We start from the raw sequence: 16,873 nt of genomic DNA on the forward strand, positions 1-16,873 counted from the left end.
GGCTGACAGGTGGCAAATGGAGTTGAATGCAGAAAAGTGTGAGGTGATTAATTTGGAAGGAATAACAGGAAGACAGAGTAGTGGGCTAATGGTAAGATTCTTGGTAGTGTGGACGAGCAGAGAGATCTCGGTGTCCATGTCCATAGATCCCTGAAAGTTGCTACCCAGGTTGAGAGGGTTGTTTACGAAGGCGTACGGTGTGTTAGCTTTTATTGGTAGAGGAATTGAGTTTCCGGAGCCATGAGGTCATGTTGCAGTTGTACAAAACTCTGGTGCGGCCGCATTGGAGTATGGGTGTGCAGTTCTGGTCGCCACATTAGAGGAAGGATGTGGAAGCATTGGAAAGGGTACAGAGGCGATTCACAAGGATGTTGCCTGGTATGGAGGGAAGATCATATGAGGAAAGGCTGAAGGACTTGAGGCTGTTTTCGTTAGAGAGAAGAAGGTTAAGAGGTGACTTAATTGAGGCATACAAGATGATCAGAGGATTAGATAGGGTTGACATCGAGAGCCTTTTTCTTCGGATGGTGAGGTCCACACGAGGGGACATAGCTTTAAATTGAGGGGAGATAGATATAGGACAGATGTCAGAGGTAGGTTCTTTACTCGAGAGTAGTAAGGGCTGGAATGCCTGCCTGCACAGTAGTGGACTCGCCAACACTAAACGATTCAAAATGTTCATTGGATAGGCATATGGACGATAGGGGAATAGTGTAGAGGACCTTTGAAGGATTTCACAGGACAGCGCAACATCGAGGGCCGAAGGCCTGTATTGCACCGTAATGTTCTATGTTCTAAGAATAGCAACAAAGAAATTTCAAGCAACTTCCTTATTTTAACATTCAAAATAAGCCCATGAAAGTCTGAGAAAAAGGGACAAAAATGACAGTCATGTGAAAATTTATGAATTCTGTCAAATAGCCTTCGTACAGAAATGGAAAAGGCAGTATTTACCAGTAGACATTCTGCTCTGTCTTTAAATAGAAACGGAGAGAACGAGAAATACAACAGCAGAGTGTTGCTACGAGATGAGGAGACAATGGAACTAAAAGACACATACACCGCACTCCAACAAGAAGTAGAAATTAAAACCAAGAAGCTGAAAAAGGTGAGAAAAAAAGTAAGAAATGACTTAATTCTTCATCTATTACTCCTGGCATTTTTTTCAATTAAATGTTATTGATTTTCTAATGTATTGGAAATCATTGTATAAGGAGTTGCAGCCTCCTTCATCAAATTACAATGAAAAAAACTAACCTGAAAAACTACAACATTTAGGGGTGGCAGTGGTATAGGTGGTATTGTCCCCTGGATTGTAATCAGAGCATCAGATGGATGCTCTGGGGACCGGTGGGTTCAAATCCTATCACGTAGATGGTTAGTTTGAATTCACTAAAAATCTGGAATTGAAAGACTAATGATGATCATGAAAACTGTTGTCAACTGTTGCATAAATAACAAAACCTAGAAAGCACGTTCAGCGGGCCATTGGAAGGCAAATGGCATATTCCTTTATTGAAAGGAAATGGTGGCATAGTGGGTTAGCACTGCTACCTCAGAGCGCCAAGGACCAGGGTTCAATTCCGTCCTTGGTGACTGTGTGGAGTTTTGTATGATCTCCCCGGTTTCCCCAGGTGCGCCGGTTTCCTCCCGGGTCTGGAGAGATTTTCCTAGGAGGAGAGGTTAAGTCGGTTGGGCCTGTATAAATTGGAATTTGGAAGAGTGAGAAGTGAACCTTATTGAGACATATGGATTCTCAGGGGGCTCGATAGGGTAGATGCTGAGAGAATGTTTCCACATGTGGGAGAGTCTAGGGCGAGAGGGCATATCTCAGAGTAAGAGGTCGCCCATTTAAAATAGAGGATGAGGAGGAATTTCTTCTCTCAGAAAGTAGTGAGTCTGTGGAATTCTTTACTACGAAGAGCTGTAGAGGCTGGGTCGTCAAGTATGTTCAAGGGCTGAGATAGATGTTTAATCAGTAATGAAATCAAGGATCATGGGATCAGACAGGAAAGTGGAGTTAATGATTGTCATATCAGATCAGTCGTGATTGGAATGGTAGAGCTGTCTTGAGGGGCCGAATGGCCTACTTCTGTTCCTGCGCCTTATGGTCTTATAGTCTGCCTGATATGCATGTAAGCCAATGTGCCAAACACTATGATGAAGAAAATTTACAAGTTGTTGAAGTCTGCTCTATAGATCAGCACAAGCATTCACTAAATCTACAAAATTATTTCAAGATCACACACATTGGATTCAGTGACATTTTCACCAGTTCCCTCCAGCGCTCATATATGAACATACATAAAATGGTCAGAGATAGAACATACAGTGTACAGAAGGATGCCATCCGCCCGTCGAGTCTCCACTGACCCACTTAAGCTCTCATTCCCCCCTATCCCCGTAACCCAATAACCCCTCCTAACCTTTTTGGTCACTAAGGACAATTTATCATGGCCAATCCACCTAACCTGCACTTCTTTGGACTGTGGGAGGAAAACCGGGGCACCCGGAGGAAACCCACGCGACACAGGGAGAATGTGCAGACTCTGCACAGGCAGTGACCCAGCGGGGAATCGAACCTGGGACCCTGGCGCTGTGAAGCCACAGTGCTATCCACTTGTGCTACTGTGCTGCATAGATAGACATGCTTGAGGAAGCTGATTATTTAAAGGTGAGTATAACATTTCATTGTTTCTGCAAAGTGTAATAACCCCCACGAGACCCACGGGGACGACCTATTGATCACCCCATGGCCTTGTGGAATACGAGCTTCCCCCGTCTGATGGCGGAGGCCTAACAGTGGGGCTCGTTAAAACCTATAAATAAAAGCTAGCCATGAAGGGAACAGACTTTGGGCGGGAAGGGAGGTAATAACCCCATGAGACCCCAAGGAATAACTCGATTGATATCCCCAATCAATAAGATCATGGCTGATGCGGCTGGGGTCTTAGTGTCACTTTCCCTGTCTGCACATCCCCCCCCCTCCCCCCAAATAACCCTTGAATCGCCTTGCCATGACAAAATCACTCTATCTCTGCCTTGAATAAATTGAAAGACCCAGGGCGCGATTCTCCGCACTCACGATGGGTCGGAGATAGCGGGCGGCGCAAATTTTACGGCAAACGCTGGTCCAACGCCCTCCCGCTATTCTCCCCCCCCCCACGCCCGCCCCCCGACACAATTGCTGCGCGCCGTTTTTTACGGCGAGCAGCGATTCTCCCCTGGCCGATGGGCCGATTGCCAAGGCCTTTAACGGCCGTTTTCCACGAACTGCAAAACACACCTGCTCTCACAGTTCGTGAAAACGGCCGCAAAGTGCCGTTCTGGGGAACCAGGGCACCGATAGGCACGGCCGCAGCGGTACTTACCCCGCGCACCGTCTTTGTTACTCCGCCGTCCGCTGGATCAGTCCGCGGGGCGGCTGAGGGGCATAACGGCCCTCGCATGCGTGATGACGTCATCCGCGCATGCGCGGATTGGAGTCCGTCCAATCCGCGCATGCGCGGCTGACATCATCATATGCGTCAGCCATCGCTAACTTTGGCGAAATTCGTTAAGCCCGCGATGCCGGAATTCATGGGGGCCCGCTGCTAGCCCCGACCGGGGAGCAGAATATGGTCCCGGGAGGGGGCGCGGAGGCTGCCGTGAATTTGCGGAGAATCGCGCCCCTGGTCTCCACTACTTTCTACGGAGAGAATTCCACACACCAAAGACCTTGTGGGAGAAAAGGTTCCTTCTCATCTCTGTCCTGAAGCGGAAACCTCTTGTTTGCAAACAATGTACCCAAATTCTAGTCTCGCCCACAGGACGAAGCATCCTTCAGGTATTCACCTGATCAAGTCCACTCAGGATTTTATATGTTTCAATCAGATTACCTCCCATTCTTCCAAACTCCAACGGGTAAAGGCTTAATCAGCTTAACATTTATTCATAAGACAACCCCTTCATCACAGGAATGAGTCCAGTGAACCTTCCTGAACTGCTTATCAAGCAATTATACCTTGTTTTAAATAAGGAGACCAAAACTGTACAGCGTACTCCAGATGTGGTCTCACTCATGTCCGATACAGCTATAATAAAACTTCCCTAATTTTATATTCTTGCAATAAATGCCAAGATTTTACTTGCTTTTCTAATCACTTGCTGTACCTGCATACTGACTTTTTGTACCAGAACATCTAGATTCCTCTTTGCCGCCAAGTTCTTAAATTTTTCTCCATTCAAAGAGTACACTTTTTTATATTCCTCCTGCCAAGGTGAACTCATTCACAGCTGCCCTCGTTATACTCCATCTGCTGAACCTATCTCCCTTTGCTGACTCTCCACCTCCTTTTGACAACTTACTGGAGTCAATGGGAATCAGGGGGGAAATTCTCCACTGGTTGGAGTCATACCTGGCACAAAGAAATATGGTTGTGATGGTTGGCAGTCAATCATTTCAGCTCCATGATATCACTTCAGGAGTTCATCAGGGTAGTGTCCTAGGCCCAACCATCTTCAGCTGCTTCATCAATAACCTCCCTTCCGTCATAAGGTCAGAAATGAGGATGTTTGAGGGTGACTGCAATATGTTTAGCACCATTCGCGACTCCTCAGATAATGAAACATTACAAGTCCAAATGCAGCAAGACCTGGACAATATCCAGGCTTGGGCTGACAAGTGGCAAACTACTTTTGTGCTGCACAAGTGCCAGGCAATGACCATCTCCCATAAGAGAGGATCTAACCATCGCCTCTTGAGCCTGTCCGCCATCTACAAGACACAAGTCAGGAGTGTAATGGAATACTCTTCACTTGCCTGGATGAGTGCAGCGCCAACAACACTCAAGAAGCTCCACAGCTTCCAGGACAAAGCAGCCCATTTGATTGCTACCCCTTCCACAAACATTCAAACCCTCCACCAGCGACAAAAAGTGTGTGCCATCTACAAGATACACTGCAGTAATTCACCATGGTTCCTTAGACAGCACCTTCCAAACCCACAGGCACTACCATCTAGAAGGACAAGAGCAGCAGATACCTGGAAACCCCACCACCTGAAGGTTCCCCTCCAAGTCACTCACCACCCTGACTTGGAAATATTTCGCCATTCCTTCACTGTCACTGAGTCAAAATCCTGGAACTCCCTCCCTAACAGTACAGTGGGTATATCTACACCTCAATGTTCAATAAGGCAACTCACTACCACCTTCTGAAGGGCAACTAGGGAAGGGCAATAAATGCTGGCCTGACCAGCAATGCCCACAACCCGTAAATGAATTTAAAAAAAAAAATCCTACATGGTGTCATCGGCAAATTCAGTTACCATATATCAGTCTCTTCATCCAAATCATCAATGTAGATTGTAAATAGTCAAGGACAGCACTGATCCCTGTGGCACTTCACAAGTTACAGCTTGCCAATGCATTGGGAATTTTCCGGAATCCAATTAATTTTGGGAGATTATAATCAATGCATCTGAAATCTGTGCCTTTTGAGACCCGAGGATGCAGGCCATCCAGTCCTGGGGACTTGTCAGCCTTTAGATCTAATAGTTTTCCAAGGGCCCTTTCCCTGGTGACAGTGTTGCATTAAGTTCATCTCACCCGTTCACCTCTTGATTTTCAAGAACCTTTGAAACATTTTCTAAGTCTTCTACCATGAAGACAGGCACAAAATACCCATATAATGCCTCTGCCATTTCTTTGTTTTCCATTATCAATTTCCCAGCGTCACTCACGAGCGGACAAATGCTAGCTTTAGTTAGGCTTTTCTTGTTCAAATACTTGTAAAGCTTTTGCTATATATTTTTATTTTATTCCCTAGCTTTCTCTCATACTCTGCTTTCTGTCTCTTATTACCTTTTAGTCATTCATTGCTGGTTTTTAAAATATGTCCAATCCTCTGACCTTCTACGAACCTTTGCAGTTCTGTACAGTGTTTCTTTCAGTTGAATAGTATCCGTATCTTCAGGTTAGAGGCAGAATTCCAGGCTTCAATAATCAGAATGTTCCCTGTCAACAGAAGAGAGGGAAACTAGAGCTGGCAATGGCCATTTAATAATCTGCATCTGGTGTAATAATAGTAAGATTTATCACTGGAGTGAGCCGGATCTAAGATTTATCCAGTATTGGACACTAGACCAAGGGTTCATTTCTGATGAACTCCTGGGTTATTCCCCTATATCTCTTCTCATTTGAATCCTTCTCCCTACTGTTTAGTCTAAAACTCTCTGCACTGCCTTGGTTATAAGGTTCCAGCATGGTTCAGTTGCACAATTTGAACTTTCCCACTTTGTTCTGTGATTTTAAGACAATTGATTGTCAAGTATTGATGGTTCGATTCTCTCTTGTTGGAGAAGACCATTGCCGGGCACTTGTGTGGAATGAATTTTACTTTCCACTTATCAGCTGAAGCTTGAATCTTGTCCAGGTCTTGTTGTATATGGGCATGGACTGCTTCAGTATGTGAAGAGTAACAAATGATTCTGAACATTGTGTGAATATGGGCAGCATGGTAGCGCAAGTGGATAGCACTGTGGTTTCACAGCGCCAGGGTCCCAGGTTTGATTCTCCGCTGGGTCACTGTCTGTGCAGAGTCTGCACGTTCTCCCTGTGTCTGCGTGGGTTTCCTTCGGGTGCTCCGGTTACCTCCCACAGTCCAAAGATGTGCAGGTTAGGTGGATTGGCCATGCTAAATGGCCTTAGTGTCCAAAAAGGTTATGAGGGGTTATTGGGTTCGAGGGATTGGGTGGAAGTGAGGGCTTAATTGGGTCGGTGCAGACTCGCTGGGCCGAATGCCTCCTTCTGCACTGTATGTTCTATGTAATATCCTCACCTCATTGATGAAATAGTTGAAGATGGTTGGGCAGGGCACTGCCCTGAGGGACTCCTACACTGATGGTTGGGGACTGAGGTGATTGAGCTCCAACAACCATAACTATCTTCCTTTTTGTTAGATATATCTCCAACCAGTGGAGAGTTTCCCCCCTATTCCCCTTGACTTCAGTTTTGTTAGGGCTCCTTGACACCACATTTTGTCAAATGCCACCTTGATGTAAAGGGCAGTCACTCTCAACTCAGCACATGAGTTTTGCTCTTTTATCGATGTTTGGACCAAGGCTGTAATGAGGTCAGGAGCTGAGTGGTCCTAGCGAAACGAAACTGAGCGTCCATGAGCAGATTATTGCTGAGTAAGTGCTGCTTCGTAGCACTGTGATGACATTTGTCAAAATTGAGGGCCAATCATTGGGGTGGTAATTGCTTGAGTTGGATTTGTCCTGCGTTTAGTGCAGATAGATTTTGGATTGACAATGGAGTCAAAGGTTATGGGGGCAGAGAGGAAAGTGGAGTTTAGACCACAATCAGATCTGCCATGATATTATCAAAGGTAGAGTAGGATCGAGGGGCTGAATAGCTTACTCCTGCTCCTATTTCTTCTGTTCTTGCTAGCTCCACATAATGCTCTTTTCCAAGTTGGAGCCAAACTCCTCTGTGCCCTTGACAATGACAACAGGTTGTCTGGCTGGAAACTAAATGCACCAAGCATTCATTGTGCATTCCCATCAGCCTTTTTCTGTATACTGCCCCATTAAAGTCCTCATCTCAGTTTCCTGCAGCAGAATTTGTGTGTGACCCTCCCACCTTGACACCGTCCACACCCATGCCCCTCTCAAAGCTGCAGGCCACTCATGCCGGGTGGCTCACCACTTGCAGACCTCATCTTTATGCGGTGCCAGTATCTGAGCTGGTGTGAGTGACAGTGTTTCATCATCACCAGTGTTCTGCTCTCCTTGTATGTCACCAGTCCATATCCCTGTGGCAGTTTCTGATATTCTGGGAGAGTAACGATGAAATGGGGGAACAAGGGTAAAGTAAGAAACACACCATCATCTTCTAATGTTTCGACCCAGCCACAGTGGCCGTAGCTTTAGTTGCACTATTACATTGATGGCCAATACCATGTAGCGCAGCCAGTCTTTTGCTGGTTAGGTGTTGCTTTCTGTGGTGTGTGCTATCGTGTCCTGCAAGAGAGAGGGATGTGTGTTAGTAATTGTGGTGCAATTTGTCTGGATGATGTGCCTGCCACAGTTGAATAGCTTGCAGTGTATGCTGGGTGGAGGTTTGCAGCAGTGCAAAGTGTTTGTAGATGAATGAGGCTATGAATGAGTTATGCTCGATGGAGACTGTCGGTAACAAAGTGAAGGTGGCAGGTGTGGTGTGGTGAATCCTGCATTGCAACAAAGTCTTCAAACTAGACTGCAAACATTGACAATATTAGCTGTCTGCTCCCTTTACTGTTTCAGTGTCTATCTGGGTGATGCCTGGTCCCTTGTGGATAGAGGACCTCTATCTTCCTGTCTCCTGCACCAGCGTCATACCAGATAATTTTGAAGCACACTCTTTCGTCCGGCATCGTTTGTTATCTTCATCCTTCTGAGAACCTCTTCCCTAGCCACTTCCAGTACCTGCTGCAGCCAAGTGCACCCACACCACTTAAATGGTGCAGGTTATCTTCAAATAAAGTCAGCTTTGCTCACAAATTGTTGCCCCCCCCCCCCATGCTGAGGTGTGCAGCTTCTCAGCAGCGCGTTTGGTGCTGGGTTACGTGCAGCTGCCATTATGATTAGCTGGCTCCATATCTGCTGGAGTGTGGCTGAGTTTCTGTCAGGAGAGCTACAGCTTCAGATTGAACACCTATCAGCAGAGACTGTCATTTATGAAAAACAAAGTCCAGCCAAGCAGCAACTGCTGCTGTGTCTGTCATCTTTCTCCAATTGCACTGAAAAAAAGTTCCCACTGCTGGCTACAGCAAATTAAAAAAAGCAAGAAATGTGCCAATCAATAGAAACCTATAATAATGATACTTGGTGCTGTCTGTCCGGACTGTTCGATAGGTCTGTGGGTTGATTTACTGGCCAGAGTCTGATGATGTGGACATACGTGAGATTTGCAGCGGACTGAATCGCATGGCACACCAATGATTAGTGGTTGCTGCAACAACAGAAACAGTGGGATGAGGCTGTGACACGAGATATTTAACACTATTCTATTATGTTAATAATGTTATCATTTTTACTGGTGGTCGGGGGAGGGGGGGCCTTGGGTGAATTATCTCTTGACCAATTCAACATATTCGGATCAATGCAATCATAGAATTCCTAGTGCAGAAGGAGGCCATTCAGCCCATTGAGTCTGCACCGACCCCCAGAAAGAGCACTTTACATATCCACTCTCTCACCCACCCTGCCCTATCCCCATAAACTAATCTGCAGATTCCTGGACACTAAGGGTCCATTTAGCATGGCTAACCCACCTAACCTGCATAACTTTGGGCTTGCCTATAGTGCACAGAACACAAAATGCTTCAATCCTGTAGTTGAGTGTTATACTATTTTAAATTACTCTTGCTATGTATAATCAGTGAGAGGTCTATAACCACCCATCTTTCACCAGTTTCTCCAGACTTTTATTTTATTAAGCCACAATTTAGCATGGCCAATCCAACTTCTCTGCACATCTTTGGGTTGTGGGTATGAGACCCACGCAGACACAGGGAGAACGTGCAAACTCCACATGGACAGTGACCCAGGGCCAGGTTTGATCCCGGGTCCTCAGCACTGTGCGGCTGCAGTGCTAACCACCACGCCACCGTGCTGCCCTTCAGTTTCTCCACTCCAGACCTAACCCAAGTTGGGAATGAGGAATTTTCTGATTCAGACACAACAAAGACACACACAGCCCAGTCCGCTCTGCAAAACCATGCTCGCTAACATCTGGGGACTCGTGCCAAAATTAGGAGAGCTGTCACAGAGACTAGTCGAACAACAGCCTAACATAGTTATACTCATGGAATCACACCTTACAGATGTCCGAGATGCCACCTACCCCATCCCTAAGATGATTGCTCCACAGTGATTTTGCAATTGAGAGGGAATGGCCATGACAGTCCTCAACATTGATTCTGGTCCCCATGAAGTCTCATAACATCAGGTCAAACATGAGTAAGGAAACCTTCTGCTGATTACCAACCACCGTCCTCCTTCAGCTGATGTATTACATCATGTTGAACGCCACTTTGAACAAGTACTAAGGATAGGAAGGGCATGGAATGTACTCAGGGTGGGGGACCTCAATGTCCATTATCAATAATTGCTTGATAGCACCACTAGTGACTGAGCTGGCCGATTCCTGAAGGACATGCCTGCCAGACTGAGTTTTCAGCAAATATTTAGAGAGTTCAGAGGGAAACACCTACTTAATCTTTCTTTCACCAATCTACCTGTTGCCAGTGCATCAGTCCATCATAGTATTACACAATCGTTGTGGAGATAAAAAAACATCTTCACACTGAAGACACTCTCCCTCCATTGTGATGTGTGACATTACCACTATGCCAATGAGATAGCTTCAGAACAAGTCTAGAAGCTCAAACCTGGACATCTCTGAGATGCTTCAGGCCATCAGCAGACCTGTGTTAAACCACAATCTGTAACCACATGGCCCAGCATATCCCATAATTTACCATTGTCACATAGCCGGGGTCCAACCTTAGATCAATGAAAAGTGAAGGAGAGCATGCCAAGAGCAGCACCAGGCCATAGCTAAAAATGAGGTGCCAACATGGTGGAGTTACAACACAAGATTACATGCATGCTAAACAGCGAAAGCAGTATGCTATAGACATAGCTAAACAATTCTACAACCAATGTATCAAGCCTCTGCAGTCCTGTCACATCCAGTCATGAACGGTGTTGAATAATTAAACAATTGACTGGAAGACGAGGCTCCATGAACTCCCCATTCTCAATAATGGCCCATCAGTGCAAAAGCCAAGGCGAATGAATTCCAAACCATCTTCATCCAGGAGAATTGAATGGTTGGATCCACATCAATCTGGTCTTTTTTTTAAAATAATTTTTGTTCAAAATTTTTCAACAACAAATTTTCTCCCAACAATAAAATAAACAAGGCATAGAGAAAACAGAAAGACCCCCCCCCCCCCCCCCCCCCCCCCCAATACAAAGCAATAAATTAATAACAAAAAAGAAAGTAGCAAACATGCAGTCGCAGAAACAAACCCCATTAACAGACCCATAACCCCCCCCCCCGGGCTGCTGCTGAGATTGACCTCCCACTAACATTCGCCAGGAAATCAAGAAAAGGCTGCCACCGCCGGAAAAACCCTTGTACCGACCCCCTCAGGGCGAACGTGACCCTCTCCAGTTTGATGAACCCGGCCATGTCGTTAATCCAGGATTCCGGGCTCGGGGGCTTCGCGTCCCTCCACTGTAAAAGAATCCTACGCCGGGATACTAGAGATGCAAAGGCCAGGATACCGGCCTCTCATGCCTCCTGCACTCCCGGCTCCGATGCTACCCCAAAGATAGCGAGCCCCCAGCCCGGTTCCACCCTGGAGCCAACCACCTTGGACAAGGTCTCCGCCATCAATCTGGTCTTGACGTTCCCACCAACATAGACGCTAGTCTTCAACCATTTTGATTCAGTCCACATGATATTAAGAAATAGCTGAGCACATTTGATATAGCAAATGCCAAAGACCCTGACAACTTATTGCTGTGGTGCTAAAGACTTGTGCACCAGTGACGTCTCTATCTCTAGCCAAGCTGTTCCAATACAATTACAACACTGGCATCTACCTGACAAATTAGAAAATTGCCCAAATATTCCCTGTCCACAAAAAGCTGAACAAAAGCCAGTCAATTTAACATCAGAGCTGGGTACAGTTTTAGAGGCAATAGTCAGGGAAAAAAATTAACAGGCCCTCAGAGAAGTATGAGTTAATTAAGGAAGCCAGCATGGTTTTATAAAAGGCAGATTGTGCTTGACTAATCAAATTGAATTTTACAATGAAGTAACAGCGGACATTGATGATGGAATACAATGGATACTGCCTGTATGGATTTTAAGAAAGTGTTTGACAAAGTACCACATAAAAGGCTGACTAACAAAATTGAGGCTCATGAAATAGGAGGATCAGGTGTCAGCTTGGATAAAAATTGGCTTGAGGACAGAAACCAGCCAGTCCTGATTATTTTTCAAATAATAGTCCGGTAGACAATACTGTTCCTCAAGAGTCAGTGCTGGGACCACTGCATTTTTGATATATATAAATGACATGATATTCGAATGCAAAAGGAAATTTCATAATTTGCTGATGATGCCAAACTTGGAGGTGTGGCAAACAGTGAGGATGATATTAAGTGATTGCAATAAAATAGGTTAGCAGGATGGGCAGACAAGTCGCAGATGGAATTTAATACAGAGTAGTGTGATGTAGTGTATTTTGACAGGAGGATAGGGAAAGGAAATACATACTTAATGGCATAGTTTAAAACAGTGTGCATGGACAGAGGAGTGGTGGGGAGAGGGGAGCACATGGTGGACGTCACGTGTATAGATCTTTCAAGGTAGCAAGGCAGTAGTTAGCAAAGCATATGGAATCTTGGGCTTCATAAATAGAGGTATAGAGTACAAATGCAGAGAAGTTATTCTGATATGCTTATACTTCATAAAGCTCTGGTTAGGGTTATTGTACCTAGTTCTGATCACCATATTTTAGGAAGGATATGAAACTCCTTGAGAGATGCAGAGGAGAACAGTTCCAGGGGTGAGAGAATTTAGCTATATGTTTCGGTTGGAGAAGCTGGGATTTGTAGAAAAGGAGGTTCAGGGGAAATCTGATAGATGTGTCCAAGATGATGATAAGTTCTCATAAGGTAAACATTAATGAATGGCGCAGGGACTAGGGGACACAGATTTAAGGCTTTGATCAAAAGGCATGGAGATATGTGCGGAAGAACTTTTTTTAAGCAAGTATTGACCTGCAACTCGCAACCCGCGAGTGTGGTGGAAGCAGAGGTAACAAATAATTTCAAAAGGAAACTACTGCCACTTGAGGGAAATAGACTTGCAGGGCTATGGGGATAGAGTGGGGGGATGGGAGCCAGCAGACTTGATGGGCTAAATGGCCCACTTCTGTGCGTATTGTGGCCCACATTTTGTGGGGGTGGCAGAAGTCCTGCACAGATAACTGCAAGTATGTGTGATCCCACATTAGCATGCTCTGGGCCACATTTTGCCAAAAGAAGCCAATTAATTGGCTGCTTCAGGGCTGCCGTCCCTATTAAGGATTGCAGCCTGTGCCAAGAACTGCCAGGATTGACTGGTACCCCAGACACCGTTGGTGAACCATGCTAGTAGCGTTTGACACATTCAAGAAGCAATTCTGCAACTTATCAAGGCTTCTTTGCCAGCATCTCCCAAATCTACATTCTCTACCACTCAGAAGAACAAGGGCAATGGGCACATGTGAACCTCCAAGACACGCGCCATCTGAATTTGGAAATATATTGCCATGCCTTCATCATTGCTGGGTTTAAATCATACAAACCCCTCCCTAACAGCACAGACACCACATGCACTGTGATTCAAGCTATGCGTCTTATCAGCAAAGCCCACATTGTGTGAACCTAGTAAAAAAATGTCCTTTTAAATTTTCCACACAACCTACCTGACTTCTAATGAACCAACATTTTTGTTAACTTCCCCACATACCTTTGAGCTTTGGGAGATTTCTGCAATACTTTTGGCTGTCATCCACCATCTGTTCAGGAGGCAAATGCTCATTATGTAAAGAAATCTTTAACATATTTCAAAGTCCTTAACATGCTCATTGAACAATGTATTATCAGAAATTTCCTCACAGATTAATGTGTTGCGAAATGTCCAAGCAGCATTCACCAATGAATTATGGCCTCAATGGTTAGAAAACATTTCCTGATATTTCAAAAGACATCTCTATTTCGGATAGGTATTGTCGATTTATCCCATAGCATTGGCCATGGCTAATTCCAATGCAGTATTGATGGAGTGCTGCACAGAGAGAGGTGCCATCTTGCAGATGAAAAATTAAACCACGGTCTTCTCTGTCCTTTCAAGTGAATCTAAAAGATTCCGTGGCGCTATTTCAAAGAGGAGAAGAGGAGTTATCCCCAGTGTCCTGTCCAGTATTTATCCTCAATGAACAGAAAAAACAGATAATCTAATCATTATTTACTCAGCCATGATCATAATGAATGGTGGAGCAAGATCGAAGCGCCAAATGGCCTCCTCGTGCTCCTATTTTCTATGAATCTATCACATTTCTATTTGTGGAAGCTCCCTGTGCATAAAGAGGCTGGCGTATTTCCTGCATCACAACAGTGGCTACACTTCAAAACACTTTATTGGCTGTAAAGTGCTTTGGGGCATCCTGTGGTCATGAAAGGTGCCACATAAATGCAAGTTTCCCTTTTGTACATGTATAGCCGTTATTCGTGTTGTACCCGAATGAATCCTTCTTTCCCAGTTGCTGCACAGACTTAATGATTCATAAAGGAACAGGCACTCCTCATCAAATTAACTCATCTGCTTTAACACAATGCAAGTGGCACAGTCTGTTGCAGCTCTGTGGACAAGAAACGCTTGAGGATAATCTATCTTGGTTAGCACTGAAATCAGTACTTAAGCCATTTTTCAATTTTACAGATGAAAGGATTAGGTCAGCTGCTTTGGCTTTCTCTTACAGATCAAACCCATGAGTGGCATGCATATGGTACTAAAGTTAGGAATTAACCTACACTCAGGGATTGAAGGTTTTGGTGTCATTCTGCCAAACAAAATTCTCCTACACTTCTACAAGATGATCAGCCGTTAAATGCTTGTGCATATGTAGGGGAAATCATATGAAAGCTTGCTGTTGAAAGTAAGCATTATTATAAATATGATCTGTAATTGCTTGTAAATACCTAGTTATCTGGAAAAAGATTAAAAGTTTGATGAATCATCTCATATTTTAGATTCTACTACCTGTTTGTAATATAATAATTAACACTGATGAAAATGATTTCCTTCTCTCTCATTCTCATTATCCCACTAAAGCTCTTCGCAAAACTTCAGGCTGTGAAGACTGAGATTCAGGATCTACAGGATGAACATGTGAGGGAGCGACAGGACCTAGAGCATACACAGAATGAACTGACACGAGAGCTTAAACTCAAGTAAGTCTCAAGGTCTTTGGTGACTATCTCTTCAGATGCTGTCTTTCTTCACAACAGTGGGGAAGGAGCAGAATGATATTGCCCAAGATCTGTGCATCATTTTGTTGTTGGGTACCTACTGCAGCAGTACTACTGCCATTATAATTAGTGCAACAGTAATTAATGACACCCCCTGCTGGATCAATTTCTAATGCGCTTTGGTGATAATGACCTTGATGAGTTCAAAACGTGTAAAAACATAGACCGCAACATTCAATTGAAGCAAGCTCTCACATTTTCCGTGCTTTGGTTGCAATTCTCAGACCAAAATAGTGTCTGAGCATTCTGGTATGAGCTGCACTGGATGCATGTTGGTTATGTCATTGGCATGGATGATGGGAGTGTGAGTTGGAAGTATGCAAACTTGACAGATCACAATTGCATTCAGGGAGCAAAAAGGACACCTAACCCCAGTACCACCTAAAGGGATTATCAGCTAGTGTTATTTCTACTCACTTCACTGAATTAGCAGAGAAGTGTTTGATGGTTTCTTCTGTTAGTTGAATTGGCCACAGTCTACAGGGAGTGATGAAGGCCTTGGTTGGAACGTCAAGGGTTCGGCTCAGGTGACACCCCAGTCCTGGCTGTAAAAGTTTTATTCCGTTTGACACGCAGCGTGACGGGGAGAATGAGCTGATGCAATGCGGAGGTGGACAAGCTTCTGAAAGTGGTAGGAGAAGGAGCAGGAGAGACGTTCTCACCTGGAGACCATATGCAGTTAGGGTCTTCAAGGAGAATCTCTCTTTACTCATCCTCAGCAAGACACACTGGGAGGGATTTTCTGCCACCCACTCTCACACTCTCTCTCTCTCTCTCTCTCTCTCTCTCTCTCTCTCTTTCCCCCCCCCCCCCAGATTTTGTAGTGGCAGAGGCCGCTCGCCATTGGACGATGGCAGGATCTTCCAGTCGTGCCGCTGGCACTGGGGTTTCTCATTGTTCACATCCTCTGCCAACGAGAAACCCACAGCACGAGGAAGGGGATCACTGTCTGGCAGACCGGAAGATCCCACCCGTGGGAACGACCAGAAAATCCCACCCAATGTGCACGATATCTACATTTCAGCTGCAGATAGGGGCATTCATTGAAATGTACATTGCTACCTGAGAGCAAGGCTTTGCAAACTGGTATCCACAACCACAAGGGAGCAATCTGACTTTGTGTGCCAATAAATTGAAATTGCCTGACTTCAATTTGAACTTCTGCTGAAGATCCGTAACACTGGGTGGCTTCTGTTTGTGCTGCAATGGAATTTGAGAGATTGGCCATTAGACATGCTTGGATCCTCGAGTGTGCTCATAGAGTTGGTCAGCACTACCACACTGGCATGAATGGGCTCCAAGCTCTGCAAAAAGTCCTGTGCTGAGTTATATCCAAGCTCTCCATGCTCCTCGTTCAGTGACAGTAGGCTTTCTCACAGAGCTGCCAGTGCACCAAGTAATTTTGTGTGCATACCCATCAACCTTTTTCTGTACCCGCCTAATTTAAATCCATATGAGTCCTCGAACTTCTATGTGACCTCGCCATCTGGCAGGCTGGCATTTATTACCCCTTGGTCTTGGCTACAGGTCACTCATTCATTTATCAAAAAATCATTCAAGGCATGTGGGGCTTGCTGGCTAGGCCAGTATTTAGTGTCCATCCCTAATTTCCCTTGAGATGTTGATGAACTGCCTCTTGAACCGCTGGAGTTCATGTGGTGTAAGTACACACAAACTGTTGTTCGGGGGGAAGTTTTAGGATTTGACCCAGTGACTGAAGGAACCGTGATATATTTCCAAATCAGGTGATGA

At 45.1% G+C, this 16,873-nt stretch overlaps 1 protein-coding gene across 1 annotated transcript in view; it reads left to right on the forward strand.

The window, feature by feature from the left end:
• The window catches only part of LOC119967477 (kinesin-like protein KIF3C), a 251,449-nt gene that overhangs the window by 157,137 nt on the left and 77,439 nt on the right, over window positions 1–16,873 (forward strand). Inside the window, 3 exon segments of the mRNA XM_038800062.1 lie at window positions 985–1,023; window positions 1,025–1,108; window positions 14,925–15,043. Coding sequence (XP_038655990.1) covers window positions 985–1,023; window positions 1,025–1,108; window positions 14,925–15,043 — 242 coding nt within the window.

This window comes from Scyliorhinus canicula, chromosome 6 (assembly GCF_902713615.1).
Source record: "Scyliorhinus canicula chromosome 6, sScyCan1.1, whole genome shotgun sequence".
NCBI lineage: Eukaryota > Metazoa > Chordata > Chondrichthyes > Carcharhiniformes > Scyliorhinidae > Scyliorhinus > Scyliorhinus canicula.